At 40.5% G+C, this 12,090-nt stretch overlaps 1 protein-coding gene across 1 annotated transcript in view; it reads left to right on the plus strand.

The window, feature by feature from the left end:
• Window positions 1-12,090, plus strand: part of LOC130551296 (THO complex subunit 2-like) — a 47,093-nt gene that overhangs the window by 3,589 nt on the left and 31,414 nt on the right. Inside the window, exons 3-7 of the mRNA XM_057328869.1 lie at window positions 1,034-1,125; window positions 2,581-2,632; window positions 3,319-3,389; window positions 3,990-4,111; window positions 4,335-4,468. Of these exons, the coding sequence (XP_057184852.1) occupies window positions 1,034-1,125; window positions 2,581-2,632; window positions 3,319-3,389; window positions 3,990-4,111; window positions 4,335-4,468 (471 nt within the window). The remainder of the gene's footprint in view (window positions 1-1,033; window positions 1,126-2,580; window positions 2,633-3,318; window positions 3,390-3,989; window positions 4,112-4,334; window positions 4,469-12,090) is intronic.

Here is a 12,090-nt window from a genome sequence, read left to right on the forward strand (position 1 = left end):
GAGTCATTCTGATCGCAATGTGCGTTCGTTCATACTGACGCACTCGCTGTGTACAGTAAAACGCTGATTCAACGAACCATCTGCACACCTCAAAACATTATAATGATGTATGCCCATTAATTTAAGAAAACTTTTAAGAAATCGAACGTGCTCGGATGCAAAACAAACAATATTCACCTGATCAGCCCCGCAACGCAGTTAATATAGCTCTTGTATTGCAACCCTTCAGTGCCTCTGTTATCATATTGCATGAAAAAACACCTCATGCGAGCGGTAAAACTTTTTTCGATTCATGGAAGTTTTTGCAAAATTGGTGTGTTTCCATTGGGTGTATTTTCAATGCGCTATTTCAATTTGCGCATTTTGAAGGGAGATGGAAACGCAGCGACTGATGCACTTGCTGTGTACAGTATAACGCTGATTCAACGAACCATCTGCACAGCTCAACATTACAATGATGTGCGCCACGTTAGTTTAAGAAATTGAACGTACTCTGATGCAAAACAAACAATATTCAGGTGAACAGCCGCAAAACACAGCTAGTACAGCTCCTAATAGCTCTTGTACTCCAACTCTCCACCGCCTCAAAGGACTGATAACAAAACGGCGCCTCCCCTGCAGCGTAATGCCGCAACTGCACTTACAAACGACAGTCTGTTGGCAGATTACACACAGTGTTTTTTGTGTAGACACCCCACATAATTTTGGCAAGAGACTGAGGCGGCACGAAATTTGACGGAGGCGGCCGCCTCCAATTTTTCTATGCAGGGAAAACCCTGGTCACAATCGGAATGAATTTGTGTAGTCTTTTGTTGTGAATGTAGTAATTCATTGGGTTTTACTTGTGCAGAAATGAGCATGTTAATCTGTGCTTGTGAAGTAGTGCAGAAATGTACAGTAGTATTATGGTAGTACATGGTTTGAAGCACTGCTTCAGTTTTTCTTGTTTTAAACTGCTGGGAATATGAGCATGAAGAGCAGTTTGAGATCAGTATGACAGTAGAAAGTTGTAATTGAATGTGTTTGTTTTCAGATCTCCAGACAGCTTTGTATGAGCTCTGCTGGCATGTGATCCAGGGCAATCTGAAGGTGGATGTGGCTGCCAGTCTCCTGGCTGATGTTATGGTGAGTGCACATGTCATCCAAACACTTCACTTGACTGTGACTGTCTCCTGAACAATGCAGGTTTACAAAATAAAGTCGCCATGATTTAAAATGTTCAAGCCTGTATTATAACACATTTGTGAGTAAAAGGCACATGGCTCAAGTGAATTGTGTTTGATGCTTAATGGTAGGGATGCACCAAAACGAAAATTCTTGGCCGAAGCCGAACATGATGTGAAACACTTGGCCGAAGGCCGAATAATACCGAACACCGAACATGGTTTTTTGCATTTCTTCTATTTATTAAGCCATTTTTTTCACTATTGCACAAACTGAATAGTCAAAATGTGCTTTTTATAATTTGTCTGGCTTTTCAATAAAATACAATACAACTTAATATAAAATTGAGCAAAACAAAGTAAATTCAAACAAAAAATTGAGCCTGTGAATAGCCTATATTAATTAGGCCTATAACTGACTGCTAAAAGAATGTAATGTAAGTTACTCTGTACCCCTACAACAAAACACTTCATTAAAAACTGTCATTCCACATTAGGCCTATGAGATAAAAATACAAATAAACTAAAACTGTTGGATTATTATAGGCTACATTGCAGAATGATTTTAAGAAAAAAAAAACATAAAATGCAAGCAATTCTGACTGATGCTGACTGACAACCATTTCAGTTCACGTCTCTCCTCCAAACTCCGCCCACAAAAGATGACTGTTCTCTCAGAAGGTGCACAGAACTTACTTTGACAAGTTGTTTAGTACAGGGAACTGTGTGCACGTGACCAGTGTATGATGTCAAAGGATGTCGCGAGCGGTGGGGCTACTGTCAGACCGCCCGCTTCCGTCTGAAGTTAAGTTACCGACCGGTAAAGACGCTTTCATTCGGAAATTTACTTCTATGTGGCAAGTCCCGTGCTGTTTCTTTCTCTGACACTTTAAAATGCTCCGCACATGCACGCACGCACACACGCACACAACAACGAGAGGTGACAACAACGAAAGGTTATCCCATTTTTCAGCAATTTATGTCCCTGTGGTTTTCACAGCCATGCCTGTGCAGTGTTGGTGCATTCTAGCAAACTGTGAGTGACGTCAGTGGACTGTTCCAAGATGGCGGACACGTCTACTTGCCTGGAGCACTTGAATGTGGCATCTAGTTATTTACATCCATGTTGTGAAGTACTGTTGGGTCTGTCTCTCTGAGGTGCGAGGTTTGTCGTCTCAATGAGATGTTCTTTAAAGTTTCAGATCAGATAATGTGTATTTTTGTTCAAGCGAGCGTGAACAGAGAATCACTGCACTGCACAGATTGTGACATGATCAAACTAGTCTTCTGCTGACGTGACGCAACAGCCAATTCCCCTCAACACATACTCTGTGTTCTTCAATCTCCTCTGGTGAACTTTGTGACAGATTCTGTATGCAATGTCTTATTGGAAGCGATTGTTGATTTTCTTTTTCAGGATCTGCGGGATGATCTGCCATCTATTTTAGCTGATGTTTTCAGTATATTAGGTAAGTGTTTCTTTGCGTTTGATTTTTTGTGCTTGTAATGCAGATTAAAGGATGCGTGCCAGACAGTTTTTGGTATCATCTCATTTGTCTTGGTGAAGCAGGGACGGCATGTGTTTGTAGTGAGAGATGGTTTTGTAAGCCGCATGAATGAACATGCTTATTAAACTGCAGTCATATGTCCACGTAGATTGCTCCTCTGACAGATGTTTGCATAAATCAGCTGCTGAATAGAAAGAGTTGAGCTGAAACCACAACACGGTGATTCACTCATGCTGACATGTTCATTGTTCTATGTGTATACTGAAGCTGAGATCAAATGGACCTTAAATATGTAAAAAGAAAAGATGAGTCACAAGTCCAATGTAATGGTCTTCAGACAGAGAATGCCCTCTCCTCTAATATAAGCCTTCACAGACAAGCAGTGGCCAGAAGCACATTATGTGGCTCAGACACACGAGAGAAATAGCATTTGGTGAATAGCATGAATAGCATATTCATATTTGAAGGTGTATTAAAAACTTGTGCAGTAATTGATTATTCTCATCATTCAGTTACAATATGAATGAATTACATCTCAAAGGATATCAAGGTGTGTTTTTTCTCACCTTGACTCCGTTATTGTAATTTCAGTGGGTTGATTGACATGAGCAGGTATGTTCAGATCTACACTGATTGTCCTTTTTCAGATATTGAGACAGGCTGCCTGGAAGAGAAACATAAGCGTGATCACTTTACCCAGCTGGTGGGAGCGTGTCTGGTGAGTACAACGCACACGTCAGTGCATTTCTCTTTATGGCCACCAGGTAGCACTATTGCACTGCGAGGCTCCATGCGGCCGAAGAACAGCTCGTCTGATGTATAATTATGTGTGTATACGTAAGCGGGGGGGCCCGAACCCCTGACTCTGAAGATTAGCTGCATTAGAGTATCGAGTGACCCAAATTCTGTCCTCTGGTGGAACATGAAAGTCCACTCACAGAGGGCCATGAACGAACCTCCAGCACCGCTCGGAAGGAGAACAGCCTTCACAGGTTAACCTCAAAGCAGAGCGTCTGTCTGGTGAAGAGAGCAGTTTGTAATGGTGGTGGAGGGTGACTCATAAAGACCTGCAGTGTCTCTTATTTTCATTGAAATCACTGTAAGCTGCATTATTATGCAAATACAAGCTTGTTATGCAGTGTCATTAGCGGCTTATGTAAGTCTAGCTGAAGGAGGTTTGACGTGGGCTGTGCAGCACTAAAATAATTCTCCTACATTCGTTGAATTTATTCTTCACTGGTTCCTTTCTAAGCTGTGTAATAGAACTTGTCTGTTTGTTATAAGTGATTGTTTTTTGTTTTTTTATCATTTTCTGTAGTTCTGTATTCCTGATAGCGTGTTGAAGGAGAGGTTGGATCCAGAAACACTGGAATCTCTGGGTTTGATCAAACAGGCACAGCAGTTTAACCAGAAGATTGTCAAAATTAAGACCAAACTATTGTGAGTTACATCACATGCCATGCTCATAACATAATGAACTTATCTTTCCTTGAATCTGTCTGAAATGTGAAACTGCTTCATCTAAATGTTTCTCAGGGTACTGTAAGTGAAATGAAGGTTACGACATCATTTCATCAACACGATCATGTTCCAGTCAATGAATTGGTGTGGTATTCTCTTATTGAATGTTAACCTGATTGAGTTCATCTCTCTCTCTGTGTAGTTACAAACAGCAGAAGTTTAATTTGTTGAGGGAGGAGAATGAAGGTTACGCTAAGCTGATCACTGAACTCGGTCAGGATCTTTCCAGCAATCTCACCAGTCTTCTCGTCCTTGAGAACATCAAGTCTTTAATAGGTGGGTGTTCTTTCACCTCTGTAGACTGTAATCTTAAAGAAAATCTAATATATCAAAAAATGGTGTGTTATAAGTTGCCCGTGCATGTCATAAGATGCGTCACTGCCGTTACAATGAATGGCGAGGAATGCAACGCTCAATATGGCCGCTATTGTGAAGAAAGCCCCACCTTCCAGTAGACAGGGCTGTAGAGTGTGACCAGTTTGGTCGCACATGCGACCTAATTTCTCAATGGTGCGACTAAAAAAAATCTGAGGTCGCACCGGTGCGACCAGCCGTTCAAGGGAAAAAAGTCTCTGCGAAAGTCTCCCTGTGGTTCAACAACAGACACATTAGGCCCATATCGTGGTCTAAACCAATCAGAGATAGTGAAGGGAGGACCCCCCTCTGATTGGCCGTGGTCCAGATATTCCTGTACGTGTGTGTACGTTTGAAAATGCTGTGCTGCAGTCAGACAGAGAGGTGAGTAGCCTAGGCCCGTCAGATAAACAGAGTGGATGTAGCCGCGGATGATGAGAGAAGATGAAAAGAACGATTGACAACTTTTTCGTTAAGAATGTTAAGTTAAGGCCTGATCCGTCCGAAAATCATAACCAATGTGTGACACGCTAGACTGCGACTAAATGGTCTCATTTTGCGACAGATTTTCCTGCCAGTGCGACAAGTTTTTCTTAATGGTCGCACCGGTGCGACTGTCAAACTGATCAATATATAATTTTTGCGTATTATAAATTTAATGTGCAGAAATGTTATATTGCGCAAGCTGCGCATTCAGTCACTCATTTTCGTCTCCCCTCCTTCAACCATTCACTTATCTATCAGTATCTATCAAAGACGTAATTCGCGGGTTACGGGTAAGAGGCGAAGGACCGAAAGAGCAGACGAGTGAAGCGCTCAATCTTGCAACTTAAATAAATATGCAGAATACAAGAATTTCAAGAAATACAAGAAATTTTGAAGAAAGGTACAAAACAGCAAAGATAACGAAATGTGTTGTGAGTATTGTATGCATGTGAAGCTAATGCAGGAAACACGTGTTTAAACTTTAAGCATTGAACTATTGTATAAAGATTTCTAACAATACTGCAAAGCATACAAAACGTTATACATCACGCTAAATACTATTTATTTGTAAGTCGCTATTGATAGAAGCCAAATGTGTATCAATTCAGCTTTCATGAAGAATAATCACTAAAAGCCTTCAGGTCTCGCGGGTTGTTTGAGATGCGCGCGCCCAGAGAGTCAGAGCACAAAATAGTTCTCTTTCACGCCTTCTTACTCTGAAACGGACATATTAACACAAAATAACCTCAAAATTCCCATATTAACAAGAAACCTTGTAAAGGTATTCAGTTTGTTTCGTGACCAAACAGTTGGGAAACAAAACACGTGTTCCAGTATATTGAGCGAGCTCTTAAAGGGGCAGCAGCATAATAAAGATCTCTGTTTATAATGTTCATCAAACAACAACGGACGGGCCCAAACACACTCACTGATATTAAAGGAATTGTGTTCTCTTATAGGAGTCGTTCACAACAAATAAAGGAAGAAAGTAGCTTTAAGAAAGATGTGCTTTAAATATGGTAAAGTGTTGAAAGAGAGTTTACATATACAATAAAAATAATTCAATCATAAACAATGATTTGTATTAATTTCTAATTGATTTATTAATGTATTAAACACATTTTAATGAAGTTTTAGTGATTCTTTTTTCTTACCTTACCCCACGACTCTGGTGCTATCAAATTAAGGGCTGGTGCCACCAACTGAATAACTTGGTAGCACCAGTGCCACCTCTCTCAAGTGTTAGTCTAGAGCCCTGCTTTCTTGTAGAATTGTGCTTCAAATAAAGAACTTTACGTTGACCAGATTGTTAGTTAATCATTTACAAGTCAATATTGCCTATATGGACAGCGATTTAAAAAAAAAAGTGAACTTGTAACACTGCGGTGTTAAATGCGATGCAGTCGAAAATTTGGGCGCACCTAACTTTTGTGCTGGTGCACCTAAGAAAAAAAGTTAGGCGCACCAGTGCAAGCAGTGCAAAACGTTAGTCTAGAGCCCTGGTAGAACAAATTAGAATTTGTCTAGAAAAACACTAACAGTGAATATGTGTCCAACTCAAATGGACTTATATTTTGTTTGATTGCATGAATATAAATTTTCATTTTATAAAGTGATTAACATAAAAAACAAAAAAAATGTGTATGTTTTATAAAAGCAGAAGGCCACCAACCTGTGACTCTTATTGATTGTGTATCACAGCTCTTTCAGTTTATAGCTTTATTAACAGTGAGCACACATTTTGAATAACTTCATTGAAAATGACACGCAGTACAATAAAAAAAAAACTTGATGTGTCTTCCTAATACATCGAGGGAAATAATGATTTGATCCCCTGCTGATTTTGTAAGTTTGCCTGCTTACAAAGAAATGAAGGGTGTATCATTGTTATGGTGGGTTTATTTTAACTGATAGAGACAGAATATTAAAAAAATCAGGGGAAAAATGTATATAAAGGTTATATAACATTTCAGTCAGTGAAATAAGTATTTGATCCCCGAGCAAAACATAACTTTGTACTTTCTGAAGAAACCCTTGTTGGCAAGCACAGAGGTCAGACATGTCTGATAGTTGGTCAGCAGGTTTGCACATGTGTCAGGAGACATTTAGTCCACTCCTCTGTCAATCTTTAAGGGTTCTTGGCTGTCGTTTTCGCCTCCTTCACAGATGTTCTATAGGACTAGGGTCTAGAGACTGGCTAGAACATTAAGGGGCGGTTTCCCAGACAGGGATTAAGACCAAAATAAATGTTAGAGCTGTCCAAACTGAAAACAACTTGCACTGACACATCTTAAAAAACATTAGTGCCATTGTGTTGTCTCAAAATGCACACCAGTAATGTTTTTTGTAAGGCATGTTTGTAAAAACGACTTCAATTTCATAATTTAGCATGGCCTTAGTCTTGCCTTAAAATAACCCCTGTCTGGGAAACTGCCCCTTAATGTGCTTCTCCTTAAGCCACACTTTGCTTGTCTTGGCAATATGTTTTGGGTCTTTGTCATGTTAAAGGCTCATCCATGACCCATCTTCAGCGATCTAGTTAAGGGGAGGAGGTTCTCGTCCAAGATTTTAGGGTACACTGGCCCGTCCCTCAGCCCCTCAATGCGGTGAAGTCATCCTGTACCTGTGGCAGAGAGAAAAAGCCCTAAAGCATAATGTTTCCAACACTGTGCTTCTCTGTAGGGATGGTGTTCTTGGGCTCATAGTCAGCATTTCTCTCCCTCCAAACACACGAGTTCATTTTGGTCTCACAGCAGTGCCAGCACTTTCTCCAAAGCCTTTTCTGAATCATCTTGATGTTCATTGTCAAACTTCAGGCGAGCCAGGCGGGACTTCTTGTGCAGGAGGACCTTGTGGGTGCTTCAGGATTTCAATCTATGGTGGCATAGCGTGTTACCATGGTTTGCTTGCTAACTGTGGTCCCAACTGTCTTGAAATCATTTAAAATCTTTAACCTTTCTCATCATCATCTTTACTCCATTGAGGAAATCTTGCAGGGAGCTCCAGACCAAGGGCATTTGATAGTTATTTAGTATTTCTTCTATTTCCAAATAATGGCACCAACAGTTGTCTCCTTCTCACCAAGCTTCTGTCTGTAGCCTAGTCAAGGTTTGTGCAGGTCTTGTCCCTGACATCCTTTAAAACCTGTTTGGTCTGGACCACGAGAGGTTGAATGGAAGATACAGATTCTGTTGGCAGGCATCTTTTGTCTACATAACAAGCTGATTTAGGAGTACTTTCTTAAAGTGACAGGACTAATCTGTGGTCCATATAGGCACATAACCAATCTGTGGAGCCAGAATTCTCGCTGGTTGTAGGGGATCAAATACTTATTTCACTGACTGAAATGCAAATCAATTTATAACCTTTATATATTTTTTCCCCTGATTTTTTGGTTGATATTTGGTTTCTATCAGTTAAAATAAACCCACCATAACAATGATAGACCCTTCATTTCTTTGTAAGCAGGCAAACTTACAAAATCAGCAGGGGATCAAATCATTATTTCCCTCACTGTATGATGTGTGTCATGTTAAATCTTAGGTGTGCCGTTTACTATTTACTGAAGTCGTGTCACTCGGCGGCCATGTTTGCTACGCCGCTGAGCAGTTATTTACATCAAAGCAAGTCAACAGTCCAATCTCTTTGAATGGTGGAAGGCAGATATTTCTAAAATCAAAGGCAAAAATCAATATTAAATAGCCTATTTCCTGATATGAACTGTACTATAACTTTGGTTTGCTAAACTTAAATTGTGTTAAAAAACACCTTTTTCGAGGTCGCTTCAGCTACTGCGCATGCACACAGGCTGGCAGGTGCCTCACACAAGCTCCGCCCCAGAGAATCATCGATTGACGATTGGACCGTTCTACTGGAAGCAGGAGATTTCTTCGCTAGAGCGGCCATATTGAGCGTTGCATTCCTCGCCATTCATTGTAACGGCAGTGACGCATCTTGTTAAAGTCCCAGTGAAATGAAAATGCCTAATTTTTCATGAAATATTGCATTGTTTATTGTCAATAGTTTATCAGTGTGGGTCATTCTCTTTTTAAAATTTGTGTTCCCTCATAATATTTATTTAAAGGGGTCATATGGCGTGAACACGTGTTTTTCTGTGTCTTTGGTGTGTTATAAGTCGCTCATGCATGCATCAGACACGTAAAATTGCAGAAATGAAAGTGTGGGAACAAAAGAGGCATTCTATGTAAAAGCGAATGCTCACCCAGACCTGCCTGAAACGCCTCGTGTAGCCACACCCCCACAAATCTACGTCAGTTGGTGGTCTGATTTGACTAAGAAGCAAGTAAGGTGGACGTACCTGTCAGTACAATTGAAGAGGAACCTGATGTTCCAAATATGGTAGGAGGCGTCACACGCTTGCAGTATTCCACCAATCACTGCGCACTGGTGAACTGGCCAATCACAGCACACCTCGCTTTTCAGAGCCATGAGCTTTGTTAAAAATTTGCACGTGTCAGAGAGGCGGAGCAAAGAGGAGATACAAACATGCACGGTATGTGGAAAATACAGCGTTTATCAACCTTAAATCCTGTATACACATTACATTACATCTAAAACAAACCATAATATTCCTTTTAGCAGTTTCATATGACCCCTTTAAAGTCTGAAAATCAGGGGTGCAAACTTTCGGCGAAATTCGCCGTTTTCACCTTGAAATAGGTCATTCACGTGAATCGTGTAGATCTGTAAAAAAAATCGTGGGGGGATCGTCGGTCGTCGTATCTGCGAGTCATCTGTCTCATGTCACCTGTAGTGTTTTTTTCCCCTGTTGGCAAAGTGATGGACCCGCCCTACTCTGCCTCTGATTGGCTCACCTTAATGTTCTTTCCCTCATCATCCAACCAATCTCACTCCTGAAGCCTCACTTTCAGACACTGCAGGCAACTGTCCATATTTCCAGAGGTTACGTTGCCAACTTGACGACTTTGTCGCTAGATTTAGCGACTTTTCAGACCCCTTTAGCGACTTATTTTTCAAAAAGCGACTAGCGACAAATCTAGCTACTTTCTGAATGAGCCTTGGCGACTTAGCGAAACATTCTGCTTCACGTCTATTGCCCCGCGAGAGCGAGTTTTTGCTTTCCCAGCGCAGCACCGCCTCTGTTCAGTGAGCGGCAGGAGAAACGGCACATTCAGTTCATACCGCACTGACGCGTGAATGAGAGAGGCATGTACAAACAGTGTTTCCAAGAACTAATCACTTATTGACCTTGTTTGAGCATTTATGATTAAAATGCGATGACTGTATGGACACACAAACAAGAACACAAACAGACTTTAGCTGTTCAACGAAAGTGACTGCTAGTTTTAAGTGGTTGAGTTCACTCACTATTACATAGTTTTTATGTCTGCCAACAGAAACAGAAAAATAAGTCATTAAGAGCCTATTTATTGTGCATTTGGGTGTATTGTTTTAATATAATACTGTATACAACCGCTCAGAGAGTAGAGATATGAAGCAGACCTGAAGCGCTTAGCTTGTCAGATACTACGTGATGACGTCACTGATATGCAAACTAGTGCGTGATGTCATCTGGCGACATTTAGCGACTTTTCGGGTAGGCTTTAGCTACTTTCCATTGAAAAGAGTTGGCAACACTGCGTAAAACATGAAGGAACAAGTTAACGGTAAGCAACTTATTTTGGAAGTAAATGATGGTTAGATTAGCCTGTTTGTAGCCAGCTAAATTAAGTTCGCTGGAGAGCTGGACGGAATGCATTTGTATCTGCTGTAAATTATGGTGTTCCAGTTTAAATGGTGATTACTGCGTGAGGCGGGTTTATTTTTTATTTTTGGCGCGAGGCTGCTGTTGTGATAGCTATGAAGATTGTAAGTTACGTTATCGCTACAGTAGTTCGCTAACGTTACCATTTGCAAAAATGCTTCTCAGTCTCGACCTTAACATTTGTCTCACATATCAGTAAGCTATTACTCTGACATGAAGTCGATTTGAGAACTGTTCGAGCTACAAGTAAAGCACAGCGTGTAATGTACAGTAATATTAGTATCACTCAGCTCAAGTGTCAGCCCGTGACAGCCTGTTTCATGACGGAGAAACACCTCACGTTTAGCCCGTCAGCCGCTTCAAACATGTGAGTGCTGAAATGAAGATTTACAGTGGTTTATTTGCCCTGACTAAGTTCATGTAACATCTTAACAACAATCCTTGTTGATTTTAGACCGTAGTTGTCGCTCAAACGTTTTTTAATCATATAAAGGTGTTTATCCTTGAATGGTGCACTGCAAAAAATGCTTTCCTACTTAGAGTTTTTGTCTTGTTTTCTAGTCCAAATATCTGAAAATTCTTAAATCAAGAAGCATTTTCTAGCCAAGTAAAAATGATTGTCTTGTTTTCAGGGAAAAACAGTCAAAATTAAGCGAGTTTTACCTTAAAACAAGCAAAATAATCTTAAACAAGATTTTGACGTTTGGTTTATTTTTTTCTGAAAAAAAAAGTTTTGATTTAAGAGTTATGAAATATTTGGACTGGAAATAAGACCAAAATGTAAGAAAAGCACTTTTTGCAGCGTTACATTTTCTCCCTATAAACTAGTTTGACTTGCCTTTGCGTGTGAAATGTGCTATGTGAATTAACTTGCCTTTACCTACGTTGGCATTTAACTAGTGGGGCGGGGCTCGGGGCGGGGTTTAGTTTGTCACCTTTTTCACCCCGGACGAGTTTGCACCCCTGGAAAATGCCCTTCCGTCCTGTAATGACTATCCATCTTAAATGACGTATGTTAGACTGCTTGGGCGGAGCATCTGTTAACTCCTCCCCTTCAACTGTCAGTCTGCTGACCGTTCCATTTCAAAATGCTGTGTAATCGGCTGTTTTATACATCCAATCAAATCTCAGAGAATGACGAAACCACTACTTTTCTCATTAGAAATTCCATTTCACTCGGAAATGCATCAAAATACGGAAGTAAAAACGACCGCAACTTCTGGTTCACACTTGCTGTGTTTCCATGGTAACGCATTACTGTAAATGCGTAACCATCAGGAGCAAGATTGTTGTTTGTTAAAGAAGTCATGGC

This window comes from Triplophysa rosa, unplaced genomic scaffold, assembly GCF_024868665.1.
Source record: "Triplophysa rosa unplaced genomic scaffold, Trosa_1v2 scaffold88_ERROPOS1393935, whole genome shotgun sequence".
Lineage (NCBI taxonomy): Eukaryota > Metazoa > Chordata > Actinopteri > Cypriniformes > Nemacheilidae > Triplophysa > Triplophysa rosa.